Source organism: Sinohyriopsis cumingii, chromosome 16, assembly GCF_028554795.1.
Source record: "Sinohyriopsis cumingii isolate HCF-2022 chromosome 16, ASM2855479v2, whole genome shotgun sequence".
Taxonomy (NCBI): domain Eukaryota; kingdom Metazoa; phylum Mollusca; class Bivalvia; order Unionida; family Unionidae; genus Sinohyriopsis; species Sinohyriopsis cumingii.
The window spans coordinates 6,752,770-6,778,440 of NC_142976.1; the positions used below are offsets into that span (position 1 = coordinate 6,752,770).

The following is a 25,671-nucleotide window of genomic DNA, read 5'->3' on the forward strand; positions in this document are numbered from 1 at the left end:
TGTCACTTTGATAACATACATCATGAACCATTATGGGGAAAATAAACACAATGCATACAATGGATCATTAAGTTAACGATAATAGACTTTGCCAAGAAAAAACAATATTGCTGCAGAACGTGAATTTTGTGTCAGAGAAACAGGCATGACTGGCACACAATAAAAAGCATTTTTAATTTATAATGCTAGCCATCTGAAGAATATTTTAATAATGCAAAGCCCTTATGCAAACTTGGAGCTTGGTTTGAACAAGTGTGTTCTAGAGCAGTATGTTTCATGCGCATTTGATGCAGTCTGTGAAAAAGAAGGCAAAAACAATTTACAAAGGCTGGAAATGTGAAGCATCCATGGATAGAGTTAGGATCTCAGCGGATGTGTAATGTAATGCACAGGAGAAAATTCAAAAAGATCTTGTCAAATCATTTAAGAAATGTATTTCCAATGCAATGGATGGGATCAAGGATAATGAACAATTTACCGATTTTATTCAAAATAATCAAATAAGGAATCACAAGTCGGATGTTTACGATGATAGTGAAGGAATTCATATTATGAATCACAAAAATGTGGACTGGACTCGTTTATTATAATACTATTGGAATTAATATACAATGCAATATTGTGAATCGCATCATTCTTAATTACCATTTTTATACCAGTTTATGACAGACATTTCACTGCAAGGATTTATTGTATAAATGGATTAAAAAATCTAGTGTTATGATTCATTATATGTAGACAAATTGTTGTCAATTTATTTGTGCATACATGGCTTAGCAATACAAATGAATTTATTCTACGTTTTTTCTTTATTTGTCCTATGTCTATCGAGTTCGACTTATTTATTATTTACCTAAAGTGCAACTCTCACTGATTATGTCACCCCCTGCAGACAGATTTGACTTTCAAACAACACCTCAACTTAAAGGGTCAAACAAATTCTCTTTTTCTCAGTTCTAAAATGGGGACTGAGGTGGTCGACTTATAAGCGAGTACAGATGGTAAGTATTCAAGATAATATCAAAGAGTTGCATTAGGGTTTTCAGTTCAGTTCCTTAACATAGCTTTGATCTAGTTAGGGCGATAATGATTGTGTTTTGGGAGTTTAACGCCAATTATCAGCACATGATGGGCTATACATGGCAGCCAGTATATGCATAAACAATTTCTGAATGTTACAGAAAAACGGCATATTTACAAATTCATTTTTCTAGACATAAGTTTCATTTCCACTAAGTGTTTTATAATGAAATCTTAGTGTTCCAAGAGGCAAAGGTCCAATTGTTTTTAAAAAATCTTATATAATCTTGAAAGTAGTAATAAAAGGAAATTCAAGATGGATGCCGTAATGGATATTGGAGGGTAATCATTTTTATTTAGGTCCCTGGTACTGCATTAGGTGTTCAGGGGACAACAATTCCCCATCCTAACAAGTAATTTTTATTATCTGGCAAGTGAAAATTCATGCAAGTAACCAACTTGTTTCATTAAGTTTGAGATCATTTACCATGCATCATCTTTGTTGAGCTAGCAATCAAATCTGGTATTGTCACTCCCTACAGGCATAGGATGGCTCACTAGATGATGCATAAGGATGTACATGGTGTAATGTAAAATCGGTTGCAGGAAGCCAAGAAACTATTTCAAAATACAACACGAGAAAATTTTTCACTTGAGACTTTTTAATGAACACTTAAGCCTTGACAGCATACTTTCTTGTTGGGTACAAGCGCTCTTTTCTCTGCTGTTTCTTTGTCTTTATTGCCTTTTCATATTTTGTGAGCACTCTGCGCAGGGCACGAGTCTTCTTGGGACGCAAGTCTTTGGGCTTATATCGCTTGGAGCGGTAATATTTGCGCAGATTTTCTTTCTGTGTCTGGTGAATCACAGTCAACACTCGTGCAATGGACTTTCTGATGACAACACTGAAAAATAAGAATGCACAGATGCAGTCAAAACTCGAAATAAAACTTGATACGGTAAAAGAACCATGTATAGAGAATATGTACAACTATTGTGACCATGAAAGACTATCTGGTGTAACACAAAAAATGAACATTAACTTCGCAACATGGTCAAAAACAAAATGCAACAAAAACTGTCAGAAAATAATGAGAAGCATGTCATTTCATTTGCCCTCTCACCTCAAGATAACCAAACTAATCACAACTTATGATGCCTATATGTAAAAACTTGGTATCAAAAATGTTTAGATTCAGTTGTCATGACACTGTGCCAACGGATCATGGTTTATATTTGAAACTCATAAATTTTTGCTGTCTCAACTGAGCTTTGTCATAACATGGTTGTGCTGGCAGATCCAGGTCTATACTGTATCCTATACTTACAAATTTTAACCAACAGTGTAGACAATGACGCATTACTTTGCCAGTATAAGGTGACTAATACACTTGCATTTGCTTTCTACATGATGAATCTGCCTTTTACCATATGCCTTCACAATGATAGGTTTTTGGAGGTTGCTCTAGGAATATGTGCTGCAAATGACATCTTTTCTTTTTTTTAATACATGTCACTTTCATTTAAGTTTTTAAAAATCTTTTACACTGGAAACTTGGAGGTGGTGGGTGTTGGCATTATGTGACTATTGAGCCTCTGATGTCAAGACATAGATATGTAAGCTGTGATAAATCCTGTCGCATCTGTCAACATATTGAAACTAAGCAAATGTTAAACTAACAATTTCTAAGACAAATCATCTTTTTAACTTTATTACACAGGCAGGATTCAATGTAAGATGGCTTACGTTTACTAGGCCCGGTGTTTATACTATGTCAATGCTGCATCGTTTTGGACAATTTGTACTTGAATACAAGCAACAATAGTGTACCTAACGGAGATGATACAATGAGATCAGTTTAACTTTCTTTACCCCAATCAAGTGCAAACACATTTCAAACATAGGAAAATTTTGAGAAGAATCATTAAAGATTAAACCAGGCATTCATATTCATGTTCACATCTGAAATGTCAACGAAGATTAATCTGTACATAAAACCAATCAGTTTATGACCCTTCAATTGTTTTGTGCTATAGAGCTGAAGCAGTTAGTCAAACTCTCCTCTAACCACCATTCTCACCAAAATACTTGTTCCACAATGATGCAGACTGTGTCGAATCTAAAGTTTGATGCGCCCCTCATTTATGATCAGTTTTATCAGATAGGTAAGAAAATTTTCAGCAATATTTATAGAGCAATCCCATTTATAACAAATTATATTCAATCAAAGGCAACTTTTCTTTCCAGTAGGGTACAACTTTTCTCACTTTTCAAATTTTGTTTGCTTAACTAGTGATTGGGGGGCCCTGAGTGGCCGAGTGGTCTAAAGCGCTCTTCGTTACGGATCACTGCCATCTCACCTCTGTCTGCGGCGGTTCGAGTCTAAGATTCAGCCAATGTGGGTATGTGAGAAAGCTTGCCAGTAGCTTCTCGTGGGTCGGTGGTTCTTTCCGGGGTTTTCCCGGGTTCTTCCTCCACCATTAATACTGGCCGCCATGTATAGCCTATCATGTGCTGAAAAATGGCGTTAAACCCCACAACAACAACAACTAGTGATTGGACTAGATACTATTCAATACTCATAGATGTTTTTCAGACAATTATCTAGAGCAAGTGGCTCCTAAAAAAATATCATTTGATCACTTACCCAAAGTCAATTTCTTTTTGATCCAAAGATCCAAATTTAACTTGTCTTTCAAAATATAAATTTTTATTTTTTCTGATTTCATTAAAGCTATGTTTCCTCCATAACTGTCTTGCTGTATACTGGTACAAAAATAGTTTATGCTTTATGGTGTTTTAAAGGAACATTTATGTTCAACTTTGGTTTCTCAAATTCTGATTCCTTTTCATGCAAAGCATTGCATTCCTTAAAGTTCTGATGTCAATATCGTCTCCAACTGCACAATGTTAACCTTAGTGATTGTATTAAACATCTGAAGTGTGTCAGTTTATCTTTATACGTGTGATGTTGTTATCAAGGCAAAACCCTCATTAACATTATGCTGCATTGGAACTTGAAACACAATTTCAAACTAATCAACAATTTCTGCATGTGTAAATATTGCAACTGGGTTTGTTCATGTACATTAAATACATTAAAAAGCCTCCTCAGTCCTAATGATCCAAACGTGCTGACCAGTCAAAGTTTCAGATAACAGGCCTCATCACATAGGCTTCGTCTAAATACTAAGCTTGTTACCTTGTGCACTACACCGGCTTGTGTGTCAGTCCTCATTACCACAATGATTTCCTTGCAATATGTGATACTATTACAAAAATTCAGTATTTTATTAAACAATAGATCACTTTTGAAGGAATGGTAGAAATTCTCTTCATCAAGGTGAAACCAGTAAAATCTGGAAGTCCTTACTATGTCCATATGGGAGACACGACTGCTTATCAACTAGTTGCTATTCAGTGCCCAAAGAAAATGTTTTTCTAACAAAAGTTAAGAGCAACTGGCTTCAAAACAGAAATTAAATGACTTGCCTGGATTCAAATTGTTTGCCCCAAAGGTACAATTATTTTGAAACTGTGTAGAAACTGCTATAATTTGAATTTTATTTTAAAAAATGTTTAAAAATGCCCCATTTTCTCCATATCTGTCATGATGTTCACCAGTACAAATATAATTAAAGCTTAATGGTATTATAAAGCTACAGTTATGTCTGACTTTAGCTTACCAATTTTGACTGGATCAATAGAGTAGATGTTCACGAACATAAAGTGTCACAGTTTCTCTTTATGCTTCTTATGTCGTTATCAAGGCAAATACCTCATTCATATTCTACTGCAGTGGGCCTCACAACACAATTTCAAATGACATCACACTATCTACATGTTCTGATACGGAATTTTATACACATTTAGTCAGGGTTCCTGCCTCAAATTAATAAAAAAAAGATTGCAGACCATTTCCAGATCAAAATATAAAAATTTCCTGACCCAACAATGTGAAAAGTTTATTGACCTAATGAGGCTAATATGCTTAAACATTGCAAGCAAAATGTTTAGAGACAGAAAAGTATAATCTAACAAGAGTTTATCTGTATACTAAAACTTCCAAACGCAAAAGAATCGTTATTTACCATTTCCGCTATAAAGAAAATTCAAGACTTTATTCACAACTTTTAATACTATGTCAATTTTTCCAGACATTTTCAAGAACTTTAGACCTTTTCAGAATATGGAGTAGAAATAACAAACTTTCAAAGACAGCTGCTGTGGTGGCCATATTAGACATCAGATTGGTACGATTTTTGTAGTTAGGATCAACTAGACATTGTAAGCAGTCTGTCGAAAATCCATGCTGACATAACAATCCATTCAGAAATAATAGCGAGAACAAGTTTTTTAAGATGAATGTTATGGTGACCATTACTGAAAACCAGTTTGACACCATTCCATTTAGTACAAACAAGACATCACAAATTGCTGGAAACCAGACTGACACCATTCTCTTTAGTACCAACAAGACTGGCCATTACTGGAAACCAGACTGACACCATTCCATTTACTACCAACAAGATATCACAAGTGTTTCGGTGAAAGCATATTGTAGCTATAGCCAGCCATCTAGGAGAAATAGAGACAATATTTTTAAGAGGACCACCACTGTGGCCATACAACCAGTAGAAAAAACAAAAAAAAAGAAGACCCGAATGGGAATGCCACAATTTACCAACTATACCTAAAAAAGAGGTTAGACTGACCTGCTGTGAAAGGTTGATACTCTCACCAAGAGACATTGACAACAAAACTTCATGAAATAAGAAACAACTTAACCAAACATGGTCATTCCACATTTGTGAGGGAGCACAAACATTTTTATGGAAACCTGCAGTTTGAAGTTTGATGCCAATAATGTGATGGATACTTACATTTTGGAAAGCTTGGAAGCTGCTCCACCTGTTACCTTGGCAACTCGCAAAGTTGCAAGCTCCTGTAAAGAAACAAACTAATAAACAAGAATGCTAGAACTTTAGAAACCTAAAATAAATGGGTTTCAATTTCTTCATAATTGAATCTCATGCAAAGTACTATCTTTAAGAATGATCAAGGAAACAGGCTACTAAAGATTTACAGATTTCATAATCTACCATAGTGCATGCAAATTTTCAAACCCTTTTTTTTAAATACACAGTAGAGTCTTAACAGGTATAATTATATGCCTGTACTAAAAACAAATATGTACCTAAATAGCTGATTTTATAAATGAAAATTAAATGTGACATACATGGATCAACATGCTTCAGAATAACATATACAAATATGGCAATAAACAACAGAATTGACCAAAATAAAGCAAATCTATATCAAACATTTATTCTATGCATCACTTATTTTTTACCTGATATTTTTAAGACTATTTTAGAATTTTCTCTTCAATAGCAGTGTGAATGAAAAGATTCCATCTATATTCAATAAAACGCCTATTAAACTGAAATTACAAGCATCACTTTGGCCTTTTTGTCCCTCTAAATCATCAGGAACGGATCTTTCCAATCAAATTAAAACAATGCATACCTGCATAATTCTAAATTTGGATTAAGTGTTGACAAATATTTGCAATACTTTACATTTGCAAATTTTGTGATTTTGCTATAAATTGTAATGGAATTGTCTCCCTTATTATTATAAGTGAGGTTTGCATTGATGTTTTTGTCTGCAATGTCTGATCATTCTGTACACATGAACTTTGTATTACTCAAGTCAGTGTGTATATCTGTATCATTTTAGTGTAGACACCTATGACCCCACTGAGGTTGTTTTGGATTTAACACGATTTCTCAGCACAAGATAGGCCATACATGGCAGCCAATATAACTGGTGGATGAAGAACCCTGGCAAGAAACACCAACCCACAGGAAACTACTGGCAACATTCTCGCATACCCACAATGACCTAGCCCAAGCATTGAACACAGAGATGAGATGGCAGTGATTGGAAGAGGCAAACGTTTTAGACCACTCAGCCACCCAGTGCACTACTTCACAGGAGATGTAAGCAAGTTCAATATTTAAAATGGATTATAACATAAAAGAATTTTGAAAAACCAGAGTGATGTTCAACTGGGCAAAAATAATTTTTAGGAATTCAAAATATGGCCATTTTTTTTCCCTAACTGCTGAGTGTTGAAACCATGTCTAATATTCTCCAGCAATATAAAGATTTTCAAATAGTTTTAATAGTGGAAATACTGCATCTAAGATGGGCATAATTTTCATTTAGAAACCGGTGACATCATTAGATGTCTTTTGGTGAAAACCTCAAGTCATAAATCTCATCCGTTCACTTTTATCAAGATCGCCACCATGACAACCATACTGGATGTACGTCCATTACCATTTTCATTTAGGTCCAACTAGAGACAAGAAATCTTTCCACTGAGTCGAGTTGTAACAAAACTTCAAAGATGGCCACTGTGGCAGCCATAGTGGAACATAGACCAGCACCATTTTATTTTAGGACCAACAAGACATCACAAGAATTCCTCTGCTGAAACTATGTCAACAAGACATCCTGTTCAGGGAAGTGTCAACAAAATTCTAAAGTTGGCTGCCTTGGTGGCCATACTGGACTTCAGATCTACACCATTCTGACTTAAAACCATCTAGACATAAAAGTCTAATAGTGAAAACCTTGTGTTGATACATCCATCCACATTCAGGAGTAGTGACAAGATTTTCAAGATGGCTGCTGTGTGACAGCCATACTGGATGTCAGACATTTTCATTCAAAACCAACTGAACACCAATGTGACATTCTGTTCAGGGGGTTGTGATAAAAAGATTTTCAAGATGGCTGCTGTGTGGCGTATATGGATATAAGAATGGCATCATTTATACGTCATACAAACTAGATGTCACAAGAAGAATTTTTGTTAAAACCTAATGTTGATATGACTATCAATGTACGAGTAGCAACAACGTTTTCAAGATGGCCACTGTGAGGGGACATATAAATGTCAACAGCACAATTTTCATTTGGGACCAACTAGAATATGGGATGAATGTGCGTGTAAAGTTTCATGGCAATTCCTTGAAGTAGATTACAAGGAGACAAACTTGTGCTAACATCTGGACAGACAGACTATGACCAGTAAAACTAAAAAATACTAATGTGCGATTTACCCTCAACTTGCTTAGAAAAAGACCTTAAATAGCAAGAATGAATAATAACTTTGCATGGTCCAAGCTTACTAGAAGTAAAATACCAAGATTTGAATGAAACCACCCAGTTGTAAAATTAGTTATTTGATATACAAAGGTGCTACATAAATAGGGTGTAAATGACAGATTTCATGCAATCAGTTTATATAAAGAGTTCATTCAATCAATTCCTTGCCTTTTTTAGATCATCAAGCTGCTTGAGAAGATCTTCTTTCTTCTTCCCACGAAGCTCCTTGGCTTTAACTTTTGCCTGAAAAGAAAAATAACTTGTTTTGAGGGACAGAGCTGCAAAACTAACAGTGTTCATCACAGACAGACTTGGTCAGCACTTGGCTAAAACTCTGCTTCTTGAACATACAAAAACTAGGTGATCAGCTTCTTTCTGATTGAAAACAAGAATTTGCAAAACTGATTAATTCTAATTTTTGGGGTCTTTAGTTTTTCACTTGCCTTTACAAAAGTGTTAATGTTGTACATCTGCTCAATTTTAATTATGTAAATTGGACAAGTTCTGGATGTTCTTTGCATATTTCAAGTTGTCCTTTTTTATATATAAAAAAATGAACATTCTGCATAAACAGCCATATAGTCAAGCACCTTCATAGTCTTAATCACTCAGCTGTCTAATGCAGTCTCAAAGGCAAGATAAGCAGCTTCAAAGTTTCATCTAAAATTCAAACTGATGGGTCACTGGCGCCACCAAGACTTTCAAACAGGGCCACTAAGAACTCGGCATAGGCCACAACATTCTCTTCACAACCTGACTATTGGATTCGTTAAGATTTATAACAAATGTAAACTAAAATAAAATAAAATTTTGATTATTCATATAACAGAAAAATACATCAGTGTGTACACAGGGTAAATGAAAATTAGTTTGTAACCCAAATTCAAAAACTTCTCCCTTAAGACGTGTAGCACTTTCGACAGAGCAACGTAAAAACGATCATCTTCTACCAGCTATATCGTCATTGTTAGATGAACCACCAATATTACAATTTATGCTGAAATAAAGTTCATTTCTTGCTCTTTTTAACTATTTGTTTGGTTTGTTGATAAAAATAAGAGAATGAACAATAATTTTCATCTAAAAAAAACACAGTTTCATTGTTGGGAACGATTCGGTCAGCTGAGCGCCTCACAGTGAAAGCAAGAAATATTGCCTTCGCTAGGGAAATTCCATTTAAACTCCGAAGTCACCAGGTCAACACCTAAAAATAGCACCACATGGTAGAGCAGGGAACGGCCTTTATTTTCATATAAGTTTGAAATATGTATGTTTAAATTAACTTTTCTTGGTAAGCATTCAAAAAATAGGTTCATTTTTCCAGCTAAATATCTTGGCCATTTTTAAAAATTGATAATGATACCTATATGCGCTGGAAAGCCCAATTTTCGCTGAATTTAATGATATGCATGGCTTCGAGATCTTATTAAAGGCACCAATCGCAAGCGTGTAAACCGCAAGGTCATATTCAAATATCTCGAGTCACGCCCTGTGAGGTGATTCCGAATGAAATGGCTGACCTCTCATCGACAGGTGGTCCAGATTTTGGTCTCGTTTGTGAGAAATTGCAAAGCACATTGTCAAGTATTGTTTTTCGTGCTTTTCCAAACATTCATGTATATTTTTATGCATTTCTTTTATTTTAATTTTAATGGATTAAATAAGATACTCTTCTATAAAATGCGTGTATACTGCGACAGGAAGTTCACAATTACCGTGTTAACCTATCTTGCATTCCGAGACTGCGAGAGTGATTTAATTTTAATAAATAGTAACTACCTATATTGATTCGATGAATTAGTAAAATCAGTGAATAATTAATCATTCTGTTCATAAATATTTTGTTTTTTTGCTCATTTCCTCACAGTTATTGGACGTTTATAAACCGGAAGTAGGTTTCTGTTACGATGTATTTCTTCGTTCTGTTGTTTTCATCCAAATATTTTTCTTGGTTGAAGTTTCGTTGTTATTTTTAGTTGGTCTCTCTGGGAAATCAACACTTTTATACTGTTATCATACACAAATAGTAATTAATCTCTGTATGTCTGTCTGTTTCTTTGCTATAAAAATAAATAAAAAACACATTTCCATCCTCCCAATCTAGCAATCAATCATTCAATGTCATGATTTGGTATTATGTATAAATATATCAAAACGTTTTTTGGTGAAGTAAAATAAAACAAAATATGCTCACAAAGTTAAACATTTAAAATTCTACCACCTGAAGATCTCAATCTAGAATATACACCAAAAAAATATTAAAAGTTTGATAATTTTTGTTTACAATGTTTAAGTTTCAAACTGTGGAAGAAAAAAAGTCAGTTTCCCAAATCTTGCACCGATACAGGTCTTATAAATTATTAACTGTGCTGTTTTGCACTTTTACAGAGAATGAAGACTTCCACCGTATGTCTACATGGTTGATTAAAAAGGGCAAAGGAGAAAAATAGCCCTTGAGCATCAAGAGCAAGATGTCATCACCTTCAAGTTTTTTGATCCAGCTCCATCAGCTTAAAAGTAAATTTCCGGTCACTTCTGATCAAATTGAAGAACTTTTTGAAAAGATTTGCTCAGCCTCATGTCAAGATGATTTTAGGCATACAAATTTGCAGAAGGAGATACATCATGCGCTGACAGCTGCTGCAGAAGCAAATTTAGAATCAATTTCTGAATCAGATGTTTTGTTGTTTCTTAAAGTTTTCCTGCAGTATTTGTTTTATTGCGATTTTGATATTATGCAAAGCTGACTGGGGATTTTCCAAACAGACATGACATTTTGATATTGAATTTGTTATATAACATGAATTTTTATATTTCAATAAAATTTTGTTATTGGTTGTGCAGATTTTACTTTATTGTGTGGTTGTATGTTGACGTCATGTAAGTTCTGCCGAGGGGGTAGGGAGATGTTTTTTTTTTAAATTCTTTTAAATCCACGGAATATAGAATCATTAGATTACAGCAATCTGAACACAATACACCTTAAATTTTAAAAATTGATAAATAAATGGCCAAGATAATGAATTTTTAATATTTGCGGCTGTATTTGCCGCTGACCAGTTTAGTGAAGATCGTTAATTTGAGGGGTCTGCTACATTGTTATTTCCGATAATCGAGTTCCCAAGAAAATTGAGCAATGTCTCTGTATAGAATGTAAGAGATCTGGAAAGTTCCAGGCTTAAACTGCAATTAGTTTCGATAATATCAACTACTTAATTTGGCCATTTATGCAATTTGACAAATTTGAAGAAAATCTCTGCATTTTATGAAGAATATTTTTACCCATAACTTTTGAACCAGACGAGGTAGACATGTAATCTTTGTTTTGTTCTTTTAGTTTTATAAAGATCTATCTATTGGTTATAAAATCCACACATAAAATCTAAGCTGAAATTTTGGCTGCCAGTACATACTTTCAGAAAAATTAAGTTTAATATGCAATGCAAATGTATGATATTATACTACGTCACTCACAAGAAATTATTTATGTAACATTATTGTTGTCATTATATTTCCTACTGAAGACTATGGATAACACTAGCAGAGATTAAAAAGCTAATAAAGAAAAAACTTAACAAAAGGAGCAGAAAGAACAAATTCTATGTAGACAGAAAAAAATGTCATGAACTTTATCACATAATATGGAATATTCTTATTACAGCCATCTAAATAACCTACTGGATCCAAAATTACATAGTAACTCATACAATTTTGGGAAATACAAAAAAATGATGAAAACAAGACACCATGAACACAGGATCAAATGGCACACCAGCTGAAGCTCTCAAAATAAAGCCCATATGTTGAATGAATAATTCACACATACTATTTTTATAAGCCTTTGTCGGGGTTTCATACAATTAAATATTGACAACTTTGTCACACTTGTAACTAGTACAAGTTGATCAAAGTTATCTTAATGGTTTGTTTTTAATTCTGTAAATATATTTTCATCCTTGTGAGTAATAATTGTGCAGCCTAGTCCTACAATACAAGACATATCACGTTTTGTTTGAGTGCTACGTCCTACTTCCCAGATAATGTAGCATGTTCCAATGTCGCTTGACATCGGAACGAGGAGTCAAAGTTTCTATAATATCTAACATATTGGGTAGCCTATATCGACACTGTTCCACACATTTATGTGTAATTAATATACTTAATGTGCTGTCTTTATCCTTGTGGAATCAAAATCTGACAAGTAAATGGATGGATTTTCGTGTTCCGTTGACATATATTTGAATTTACTGAAATGCGACGGTAGGCTAGGTATGCCAAAGTGCATGTTGAAGTTGGTTCAAGTAGGGATATGTTTCATGAATGAAACCAAATATTGCTTACTGTTACAAGAGTTTATTCTCTCAGATGAAGCACAAATTCACTATTGTTTTAATACAACAAAAGAAAGTACCTTTTTACCATGGCTATGGGGAAAAAAAGCACACCAAAATTGCAATGATCGATAAAACGATTACTTTTGTTTTGTTAAATAAAAAATGCCTAGTTGAAAAGTACTTTGGTTTTCCTTAATGAGCATCACATTGCAACAAACTGAAATGCATGTCAACGGAACATGGATATGTGTCCAATTGCTAGTGTTAGATTTCAAGTTCATAATGATTAAGACAGCAAAGTATATCGATAACACTTAAATATGTGGAGGAATGTCTATATTTGTTGCCAAGTTTATGATAGTCCTACATGTAAGACCTCAACACTGATATTTATGCTTTGGGCATCTGGGTCTTACTGCCTAATAGAGCTGTATAGCGTATTTTGATGTCAACTAACATCATAACGAAAGTCAAATTTTCAGGAACATCTCACACAACTGGAGACCAATAACAACGCTTTTCTACAAGGTAAAGCCATAATATTTTAATCAGACTTTACTTACTCTAATGTCTTTTCTTTAATAAATTCAAATTCTCACAAAAGAAAAGGACCCGTTTCAATGTCCTAAATTTCAGTTGGCTGGAAAGCGATGACAGTCAGGAATGCTGATATATTCTTCTTTAATGAAACGAATAAAAATATATTATGCCTATTGGAACTGTAAGCAATGTTTTGCTTCGTTTAAAAAACTTGTCCCTCACATGAACCTACATCGACTACTGTCAAAGTTCAACAAATTCAAATCTATGTCAATGGGACATGAAAATGTGTCCATTTGCAAGCGTCAGATTTTGATTTCACCAGGATAAAAACTGCACAGTAAGTTGAAGAGTGTTGATATGGCTGCCAAGTATGCAAGATAATCATGAAACTTTGTCAACCGACATTGGAAAACTCTATACAAGGCCGTTATTTGGGTAGTAAGAAAACGCTATATAAGGCCGTTTTTTAGACATAGCACTAAAACAAAAATAATGTGATGTATTGTAGGACTAAAGTATGTGATAATCTCACGTCTGTAGAGTTGGGAACACACTACACAAGGCAGTTGTTTAGGTTGCAAGTCCATCACCTCCCAAAACAAAAATATCTGGTGATGTGTCTTACATTTTAGGACTATTGTGCAGCCATGGAAGTTTTTGTAACTGCTTCTCAAAATACACAGACCAAAGTTCAGCGGTTGCCACGATAATTTGTTCATGAGCAAAAGCTTTTGAATAAGGTGCATTACCAATATTATAATTCTGGAGAAAATTTTGTGAGTGCAACAACAGCAAAAGTCAAGTGACAAGTATAGTCCTACATGTAAGACATAACACATTTTGATTTTGTTGAGGTGCTATGTCTTACTATCCAAATAACGACCTTCTATAGTGTGTTCCGATGTCGTTGACATTGGAATGAGTAACCAAAGTTTCAGGAACATCTCACACATTTGGCAGCCTATATTGACATTTTTCCACTAATTTATGCGTAATTAATATACTTACTGTGCTCTCTTTATCCTGGTGGAATGAAAATATGACACTAGCAAACTGATGCATTTTCACGTTCCATTGACATACATTTGAATTTGTTGCAATGCGATGGTAGTCGAAGTATGCCGAAGCAAGTTCAAGTAGGTTGATGTTTAGGATATGTTTCTTGAACGAAACGAACCGTTGCTTATAGTTCCAATAGGCATAATATATTTTTATTCGTTTCGTTAAAAAATAATGTTTCAACTTTATCCGATTTTGGCATTCTCGGCTTTCATCGCTTTCCAGCCAACTGAAAAGTAGGCCAAAGAAACTTGAAAACGGGTCCATTTCTTTTGTGAGAATTTGAATTTATTAGAGAAAAGGCATCATGGTAAGTAAAGTCTGACTAAAACATTATAACTTTACTTTGTAGAAAAGCGTCATTACTTTAGTTGTCAGTTGTGTGAAATATTCCTGAAAATTTTACTTTCGTAACGATGTTAGTCGACATCAAAACACACTACACTGCGCCTTTAGTTAGGCTGTAAGACCCTGACGCCAACAACATAAATATCAGCGTCGGGTCTTACAGGTAGGACTAGTGACAAGTATACACCACTTGGTTGACATGGGGGAAGTTTGGATGCAATACCTCCAAAGGGTTCAACTACAACGTTTATGATCTGGAAGTGAACATGTTCACTCATGCAAACAAAGAGACGGACAGATAGACTGATGGTCTGTTCAAGTGTTATATCCTCGCATATTACCGCTGGCTAAACCGAGATATGATTGTTGTCAACAACCAGATAACATTGTAACGATCATTACATGAATCTATAATAAAATTACAACGAATCAAAGACATATATCACACAAATTCTTCATCCAATAAATCAATAAATATGTTAGGTTTGCACGTTTATGTATTATAAGGTCAATGCTACTTAGAGACGCGGATGATAATAGGTTTTAGTTAACCATAAGTAAACATTACCATGTCGACTGTTTGTGACGGCGGAAGAGGGCGTACCTTGCATCTACATATACTTCCGTAAAGTCGAAATGCAGCCTTTCATTCATTCGTGCAGCCTATGGAAAAAATATTGATAAACTATTTTTGAATATCTACATTTTTATCTTATAACCAATATTTATCTGGTATCATAACAAACAAATATATAAATCTCTTGAAATTGGTTTAAATCTTTTAAATGATTTATCACTTATTGCCAATAAAATGGAAAGCGTTTATATGATCGTGAATATCAAATGGTCTGTTTAGAATAAGGTAAGAGACCAAAACATTTCCTGGGTGTTGTTGCCGGTTGTCGACTTGTACTTCATCTTCCTAATTTTGTTTTATAAATTTAGTCTAAACGCTTTTTCATTTTTAAATGGCAAAAAATACAGGAGCAAGTAAATTTAGAAAAGTTGATGTAGATCAGTACGATGAGGAAATATACGTAGAAGATGCAGAGCAGCAAGAAGAGGGTGACCAGGGACCGAGTGAGTCGGAAGTCAACATTTTCTTAGCACAGTATCCTTGTACTTCCTCATTCACCAGTAATTTTTACAGGTATCTTTTGTAGGGCATGGTGAGTTGTCCCATGAATTCTTTTACAGCCAACAGAACCATGCGCATTGTATTTAGAAAGAATTCCAGTTACATGGAGTCTTTACAATGAAATTAAGACAATCGGAGGACAGGGGTTCGTTATAGAAAATTAGGAATATCCGTTAGGGAATAGGAGCTCAGGTGTTAGACTTGTAACAATATATAATAAGGGAAGTTAGCACCCCTCGGTAGTTCCAAGCCTGCTAATTTCTCCTAACTTCGTCTGATAATTTCCATCTTGCCCCTTCAGTTCTTGACATACTGGAGAAAATTCAACAATAGTGCGCCGATTTTGACGAATAGACAAGTATGGGGAAGAATGATGTTAGCATTTGGATAGTATTGGATTTTACCAATGACTGTAAGGTACAAATATTTCCTGCAGTATAGAGTTTTTTTATATATATATCTTGCATAAGAACCCGGAAGAAGAAAAAAAAACAGTAAAAGTTACTGACCCATTGGAAGCTATTGGCAAGCTTTCTAACATACCTATCTTGGCTGAGTCTAAGACTTGAACCCACACTGACAGGGGTGAAGGGGTGAGATGATGGTGATTGGCAAAGATGAGTGCATTAGTTGATTGTAAGAAAATTGAGTACATTTAGTTTTAACAAAAACTCAGTGCCCTCTCTCAGATATTTGCTGTGGAAGTTATTTCACAGTGTATGATTTTAGTCAATGGTTGGAGCAATTTGTCATGAAATAAGATATGAGAGATTTGTCAGGGAACAGCAACATCTAATGACAGAGTAGCTGTGTCCTCATAACAAGCAGAAAATTAAGAAATTAAGAACTGGTAAGAAACAAAACAACAGAATAGTGACAGGTAATGGATTGTTAAGAAAGATTCAAAATAGTGACAGGGAAAGGACTTGTAAGAAAAGACAAAAGAAAAGGACCATTGTGAAATGAGTATAAAATATAATACAACCAGGTCATAGCATTTTGGTACATCCATGGATTTCACCCCTTTTAGACTACAAAACTTTAAAACCAGCAGAGATTTTCCATTCATTTGCCAGCTTGAATTTTGAGTAAGATAGTTCATGAAGATATTTAAGTTATAAACTGACAACAATCAAAACATGTTGGAAACTATTTGCTGTGATATATTTTCTGACTGGCATATATTCAGTGCATTGTTATAGTGTATTTCCTGTTAGTGGCATTGCCTTGGACATTAATTTCTCAAAGCATATTATAGGATTATAATTAGCATGTAAACTTCTAATGAGAGGGCTAAGTCATGATTTACAGGTTTTTGTGACCTTTTTGTTCAATTATAAAAGTGGCAAAAACATGCTAATTAATGGGGCTCTATCAGTTTGTAAACAGTAGAGATAGGGAACACTCAAAGTTAGAAGAGGTGCTGTGTCACACAAGAGAACATGCCCTAAAACTGGGCATAAGGCATGCAAGAAAAGAGACAGTGCAATTCTAAAAGTTGCTACTAGAAGCACCACACTTTTTTCATGGCCAATTAAATTTTCTTTTATTCTTCAATGGATCTTGAAAAGCATGTGATTTCATGTTGCCATGTTCAATAAAATATGTTTCTTCAAATACTAAAAGCTTTTTCTTCTGACAATGTATGATTGCTCACCTAAAATGAAAGATTATATGGGTAAATAATGAGTAAATTAACTCCTTAATACATGCACTTAGAAAATCTGATATATAGATGTCATGCCTGGGTCACTCTAATTTCAGACCAGACCCTTCCTGTTTTCTGAGTGAAGTGCCCATTGGGCTTGTCAATTATATATGTCACTGTATCGGAGAAAGATATAGTGTATATAAGATACTATGACAATCAAAAACTGAAAAATTAATCACTTTGAGGAAATAAACATTGTATGTTATTTCTTTTTCTTCTCGGTATGGATTAAAACCCATACATTTTATTGAATGATAGCAAGTTATTGAAATTTTGTGACAAGTGGATGAAAAACAATTTGACGAGCTCTGATATTGTATGTATGTATTTTGTGTCCATCCTTAACTGACATAAGAGGGAAAAATGTAGAAGCTCTTGGAGTCATACTTAAAAATCCACCTGTGGGGACCAAAAACCAAGCAGTTAAAGTAAGTATATTTGTCTGTTCTCAAGATAGTTGTAAACTAGAATTTTCAATTGTTACAGTTTTGGGGACCTATTTGTTTAAGTCGGCGGAGCATGACATTGATATAAAATCATTGTGTCAGTCTGTCCACATTTAGGTTTCTACTTTATAATTATACTTACATTAGTTGGATTTTACAGTCATCGTTTGGTATGCAGTTTTATATTGACAAGACAATGAAAGAGTTTGACTTCCTGCCATAAGTTATCATTTAGATGATTATGGCTCCTGGTTGTTTACAGGAGTTATGCCCCCAGATTGCTCATAAGCCTGCTTTTGTTTTCAAAGCAAATTTTCGTTGTATATTGAATTTAACCAAATTTAGTATGCAGTTTCTTATTGGTCAAACCCTGCATGAGTTTGATTTCCATCATTTACAGGAGTCATTCCCTGATTGCCAGTTTTCCTGACATTGGTTTCTGCATTATTGTTTTGTTATGAATTGTTGGATTTAGAACAAATTTAGCAGGCATCTTGATACTGACAGAACCTTGAATGAGCTTAATTTTTAGTGTTTCATATTGTTCTTTAAGAGAGTTATGACCCTGGTTATCTATTCTACTGTTATGCACCCATTGCTAATAGCTTTGGTTGTCATGGATTTTATGAAAAACATTGTGGATATTGTGCAAGTCTGTCTATCTGCATGTTTATGTGGGTTGGGCAGAGTGATCTCCCCTTACAAATAAGACTTGTTTATGTGCCCACATGACAGTATGTGTGATTATTTTCATACCTAAACTGCCATGTGGAAATTCATAAAACTTTGTAATTATGTGGTGACCATCAGAAAGAGGTGTCTCATTCTTTACTACAATGGTCACTGTCACTGGAAGGAGGTCAAATGTCAAATGCTAAGTAATGTTAATTACAATGACTTTTTTCGGACCAAGCTTAATATATGAAGCCATATGGGGAAAATGCATCATATGTATATGTATATAGACTTTAAATTATGACCCCAGGGTTGCTGTCAAGGGTGAGATCGAGTGGTGGAATCGTTGTCAATGCAGTTAAAAGCATTGGCATTAGGCACACCAGGAAGTTACCTTTTCAGCAGATGAGGATAAAATAGACATTTTAAAACCTGAAAAATAACCTCGTAACTCTATTGAATTGAAAAACAAGTGGCTTGTGTAGTAATCTAATCCAGAAATTATTTTTATTTTGTAATATATTAACATTAAGTTATCTTTGAAACAAATTATGTGTGTGTGTGTGTGTGCATGCATGTGAGCCATGATGCAAGAAAATTTTCCTTCTGACAATTTAATGTCACCCAAGAAAAATGATGTTATTCATTATATCATCATATTGTAGCATGCACTAAATGAAACAGTTTATATTATTATTCAAGATATCACCATGAACTATACAAAATATTAGGAAATATTATTATTTCCAAAATAAACAGAAATATTAAAGTTTTGTTCCCAGGGCTTTTTGCTCATATTTGTGATGTTCTTTTGTACTTAAACAAAAATTTGGAATTGATCATGCAAAAGATCTTAAACATTAGGCAGAGAGAATAAATTACCTTTCAAAATGCACAAAAAATTAAAACAGGAACATTTTCCATGGATAACATTAAAGATAAAATTGTGCATACAACTGACCACATTGTAGCTTTTAAAATTTAAACTTTATGTATAATTTATCAAAGTAAATTTAATAACTTTCACAGCATACTCAGGATATGTCAGTATTTGAAGTGATGTTGATTTTGAGGGGTGGAGGTGTTGAAAACACATCTTAACACATGGAGTTAGTGATCAAATCTCCATGGCAAATGAGCAAAGCTCATGTCTTTCACCAATATACAGCCGAAATTTTGAAGTGAAATAATAATAAAACTAGTCTAAGTTTAGTTTATTTGCTAGGTTAGTAATTATAATAAATGCATTTTATAGAACTTCCTAATGGACTTGTTTCAGGATCGTTCAGTGCAGCTGGCAGTCAGAGTTTTGACAACATTTAAGTCCAATGAAATTGACCCAGCATTGAAATCCCTGGACAGCAGATCTTTGGACACTCTGATGAAGTACATCTACAGAGGATTTGAATTTCCAACAGAAAACAGTAGTGCTGCCCTGCTTACATGGCATGAAAAGGTAAACACCAAGCAATTCAGTGGATGTTAGAATTGACTGGAATTTTATGGTGAATCAAACAACTTTTTGTTTTTTTCTTGAAAGAAATGGAATTTGTTCACATCATGAAATGGTCAGAGAGAACAAATCAGAAGTGTAATTTTAGCAGCAAAAAGAAAGAAGTGGTGTTTGCTGATTTGTCTATTTATACCCTAGCCCATCCTTCACCCAGTCACACTCCCAAATTAAATTGCAGCCTTTAGAAAGATGTCAAAAATAATTTCATTAAAAGATTGAAATTCTTGTCTTCATTACCATTTCATTTCTGAAAATTTTAACAAGTATTAACCTCAAGGTTTACAGACATCACCTGTAAGACTTTCATTTTCTCATCATATATGCAGAAAAATGTGGCTCATATATTATCACTATTATTTTCACCTGTTATTCGATTTATTTGTTGTGTGAACATTATCATCGCATTTTCGGTTTTCAGAAAAGAAATGATGCAGATTGATTCCTTGCTCAGCAGAAGAATTCACAGTGCCAAACTGTAACAGTGAAATTATGAACAAACCATAGCATTAAACTGTAACAGTGAAATTATGAACAAACCATAGCATTATGAGGGATGAAATGTTAAACAGAGTTGTGATATCAAAAGTCGAAGTTATACCATTAATGTAGAGAGTGTGCATAAGCCCCTGCACATTTCAGATTGTTCCTAACCCAACAATTTGTATTGCATCTGGTATATGACTAATGTATCACTTTATCACAACCAGTATACTAGCATACACTTGACACACACAGTATACTAGCATAAACTTGACACAACCAGTATACTAGCATACACTTGACACACACAGTATACTAGCATGCACTTGACACAACCAGTATACTAGCATACACTTGACACACACAGTAAACTAGCATACACTTTACACAACCAGTATACTAGCATACACTTGACACACACAATATACTAGCATACACTTGACACACACAGTATACTAGCATAAACTTGACACAACCTGTATACTAGCATATACTTGACACAACCAGTATACTAGCATACACTTGACAGTGTACTATCATACACTTGACACACACAGTATACTAGCATAAACTTGACACAACCAGTATACTAGCATACACTTGACACACACAGTAAACTAGCATACACTTTACACAACCAGTATACTAGCATACACTTGACACACACAATATACTAGCATACACTTGACACACACAGTATACTAGCATGCACTTGACACAACCAGTATACTAGCATACACTTGACACACACAGTAAACTAGCATACACTTTACACAACCAGTATACTAGCATACACTTGACACACACAATATACTAGCATACACTTGACACACACAGTATACTAGCATAAACTTGACACAACCTGTATACTAGCATATACTTGACACAACCAGTATACTAGCATACACTTGACAGTGTACTATCATACACTTGACACACACAGTATACTAGCATAAACTTGACACAACCAGTATACTAGCATAAACTTGACACAACCTGTATACTAGCATATACTTGACACAACCAGTATACTAGCATACACTTGACAGTGTACTATCATACACTTGACACACACAGTATACTAGCATAAACTTGACACAACCAGTATACTAGCATACACTTGACACGCACAGTATACTAGCATAAACTTGACACAACCAGTATACAAGCACATACCTGACATAACAAGTATACTAGCATATACTTGACACACACAGTATACTAGCATACACGTGACACAACCAGTATACTAGCATACACCTGACACAAGATTTAAAAAAACAAACACTGACATAAACAGGATTTTAATTGTTGTTTTCAGAAAGTTTAATAGAATAAAGAATTGAATTTTAGTAATATTCTTGCCATTCTTTATTTGATTATTATGAGACTAACAAAAACTTAAACAAGCAAAGCAGCATGTTTCTTAGATCCTTTCTTCTGGCAATTCCATTTACACTTAGGAGTTTTTATACATATTGGTGTCTTCCCATTTTGACTTTAACTCTTTTCCTTTCAGACATTTGCTGTAGGAGGTTTAGGGACAATTGTGCGAGTTCTTACAGATAGAAAGAGGGTATGAGGGATAAAACATGTACAAAGCTGCATTTCTTCTGCATTATGACCAGATACAACCTGCAAAAAATGAATACCTGACGGTGCCATCTCAGCATAGCATATTAAATATATTTTGTTGCAAAAGAAAAATAACAGCTACACAAACAAAGCAAACAGTGCAATTAAGTATGTTTTTATACTGGAAAAGTACTTGATATCTTATATTGTAAAAATTAACACCTCTGGTAACAAAATGTTTCACTATTTATAAAACAACTACATTTCTTTTATCACTAAATTTATATCCTCTTGTACACTTGTCATCAAAGCATAAAGGTGGGAGAAAATATGTCAATGATAAATTTGCATTTTCAGGTTATAATGCGTCATTGACTTACATTATTACATATGCTGCTTTAGATTTTGTCAGAATGCTTAAATTTATCTTACATTATTACATATGCTGCTTTAGATTTTGTCAGATTGCTTAAATTTATATTCATTTTCGCAGCTGCTTTGTCTCTTGTTTGACAAAGCACCACCTTTGCACTGCTGATTTAATGTAAAATTTATGAAACAGTGTGAACAAAAATTAAGTCATTGCCAGCATTTGTAAGCAGTTGAAAATATTTGGTCAGGCACGCTTGTGTCGAAGAACACTGCTGTAAGAGACAATGTTAACAAATCTATATTTAAAAAAAAAACCCACATGGATTTGACATTTCGGTTTTGTACATCTCACACACATGTGTATTAATATCACTAATGAAATCAAAAGATGAAATGGCTTTATTATATATTACATCACTGATGGCATTTGGAAGAAAGATGAATTTGTAAATCCTCGTTGTGTTCATAATTCATAAAAAGCAACCCAGACTGACCATTAAGTAAATAGTCACATTTATTGTTTACAGTGTATAAGTGCAAACTTTGTACCAAATATAGTACTATAGTATGTATGTAGCGAATACATCATTATGTATCAGGTATATAACTTTTTTTGTGGTGGTACAGTATAGTATTGTAACTAATGGAGTTTGATACAGTACAACCTTACAACATAAGGTAATGATGTACTTTTATAATTTGTTGAAATTTGACAATATTGTAATATTTACTATCTGGTTGGGGGTTTTTCTTTCACAATTATAGCAATTTTCTTTAAAACTATTTCAATATAAGTCAGTTTTAAATGAAAGAAACTTTACATTTATTCAAATTTCTGAACGCAAATCACTCTGATGTGGACATAATTTGTGAAGATCACATGTTATTACATGAAAACAAGCTCAGGATATATATCATTATAGATATTTTATTGATGTGTTGCATTTTGATACATATTGTATTGATACATTTGTATCATTATACACAAGACTTTTTGTATCATGATACATTTGTATCATTATACATATTGTACTGAGACCTTTATATCATGATACATATTTTATTGAGACTGTATCATGATTCATACTGTATCAACACCTTTTGTATCATGATGCATATTGTATTGATACATATTTTATTGAGACTTTGTATCATGATTCATACTGTATCAACACCTTTTGTATCATGATGCATATTGTATTGATACATATTATATTGATACATATTATATTGAGACCTTTGTATAATGAAACATCATATTGAGACCTATGAATTGTGATACATATTATATCATGATACCAGTGGTGATACCTATAATCTATAGAATATTAATGTTCAGTGTGAACTCCTAAATTTATATGGCATTATTCTTCAGTATGAACTCCTAAATTTATATGGTATTACTTTTCAGTATGAACTCCTAAATTTATAAGTTATTAATTTTCAGTATGAACTCCTAAATTTATATGGTATTAATTTTCAGCATGAACTCCTAAATTTATATCCTTTTATTAATTTTCAGTATGAACTCCTAAATTTATATGGTATTAATTTTCAGCATGAACTCCTAAATTTATATCCTGGTATTACTTTTCAGTATGAACTCCTAAATTTATAAGTTATTAATTTTCAGTATGAACTCCTAAATTTATATGGTATTAATTTTCAGCATGAACTCCTAAATTTATATGGTATTAATTTTTAGTATGAACTCCTAAATTTATATGGTATTAATTTTCAGTATGAACTCCTGAATGTATACAGATAAGTCAGCTGCATCTCAGTGATGATGCTAATATCATATCAGAATATAATGCTGCTTGGATGATGATCCATACAAGTGTACAAAGTTACAAGTGAGGTCATCTTGCATTGCAGTAGTTCAGTATTATTCCACAATGAGATCTTTATGACCTTAACTTTATTTTATATAGGGTGCACAATATTGAGGTGTTTTATAGTTCAGGACCACACTTCAAAATATTTGCTTGAAATTAGTGCTTAATTAAATTTTAAAAATTGACCATTGATGATCATTAGTTTTTTTTAGTTTATGCTACAATTGATGCATTTTCTTGTTTAAAAATATATAGTGATGTAATTGCAAGTCTCTCACTAATTACAATTGTAAATGTGATCTTTTTATTTGTAACAGTATGAAATGGAAGATAACACTAAATATGAAATTTCATTGTTTAATAAATGCATTGAAAATACATTTTGGTCTCTAATTTTTTGGCCATAATTGAAAAATTAGATTTATAAATGCATGCTAGACAGATTGAAAAAGTAAAGTTTATCAATCTACATTAGATGTATGGGGAAAATGTTTATATAGTCATATTTTTAATAAATATCCAATCGTATCCTGCTGACTTATTTTGTGCAATTATGCCCACACTTATAGAAATGTATATGTTTTCCCAGATTAATGGACTTTTCCATGAATAGAAATCATGGTGCACTTATGACCACACTTATAGAAATGGTTGTTTTCCCAGATTAAAGGACTTTAGCATGAATATAAATCATGGTGAAACATATCAAGTTTCTTTTTTGTGTAAACATGATTGAACAAGATGGCAATATAAGTTACCATGGCGGTCTGGCTGTCACACCATTTCAGGGTAAACGTTTAAATGTCTATTATGTACCAAAACTCTATGACCTATGTCCCATTATTCATTGAATTTTGTCTTCATAATTATGGAGGCGTTAAGACTCCAATAACTCTACACCCATTGCCACCTGTCATGAAGTAAGCATTTATTGCATACCAGAATTGTGATTCAGTTTTGAAGATAATAGGGGTCATCCATTTAGTATGTATGCAAAAATCTGGCAAGGCTTGACCCTTCCCTGTACACATACGTACCCCCTCTCCACCTGCATACATACACTTGACACACCACACACACACACATAAATTCTATAGAATGGCCTATATTTATCCACACAGAAACGATTAAGGATTAATAATAATAATGTGTTTAATAAAACAGATAGTCCACTGGCGTTGAATGTCTCTCTGCATCAAAGAAATAAGCTGCGTAACTTTAAAAACTTTGTCTAGTGTTTGCTAAAATTCAAATGCTGACTGAACCATGTCAAACAGGTTATGTATTAGACAAATTATCGAGGTCCCACCCCACCCCAGTTTCCTATGTGTACGTACATTATCAGTAGACCCCCCCCCCCCATATGGAAGTGTATGCATTTGGGTTAACCCCTCTCCATGCGTACGTACTAAATGGACGGCCTCAAATCAAATAGC

General features: G+C 33.8%; 2 protein-coding genes across 2 annotated transcripts; one reads left to right on the forward strand and one right to left on the reverse strand.

Annotated features, from left to right (window-relative positions):
* Positions 1-1,664: 1,664 nt before the first annotated feature.
* LOC149779882 (large ribosomal subunit protein uL29-like) lies at positions 1,665-15,152 on the reverse strand. The gene is made up of 4 exons (XM_089936566.1): positions 15,056-15,152; positions 8,372-8,446; positions 5,905-5,966; positions 1,665-1,925 (listed from the first exon to the last, which is right to left on the reverse strand). The coding sequence occupies exons 1-4, from the start codon at positions 15,056-15,058 to the stop codon at positions 1,694-1,696; spliced, it is 372 nt and encodes a 123-aa protein (XP_089792692.1). The 5' UTR covers positions 15,059-15,152; the 3' UTR covers positions 1,665-1,693.
* A 173-nt stretch (positions 15,153-15,325) lies between these two features.
* LOC149779883 (actin-related protein 2/3 complex subunit 5-C-like) lies at positions 15,326-24,615 on the forward strand. Its single transcript, XM_089936565.1, has 4 exons — positions 15,326-15,598; positions 17,692-17,764; positions 19,737-19,913; positions 21,970-24,615. Exons 1-4 carry the CDS (start codon positions 15,456-15,458, stop codon positions 22,030-22,032), a joined length of 456 nt encoding a protein of 151 aa, XP_089792691.1. The 5' UTR covers positions 15,326-15,455; the 3' UTR covers positions 22,033-24,615.
* The last annotated feature ends 1,056 nt before the right edge of the window (positions 24,616-25,671 follow it).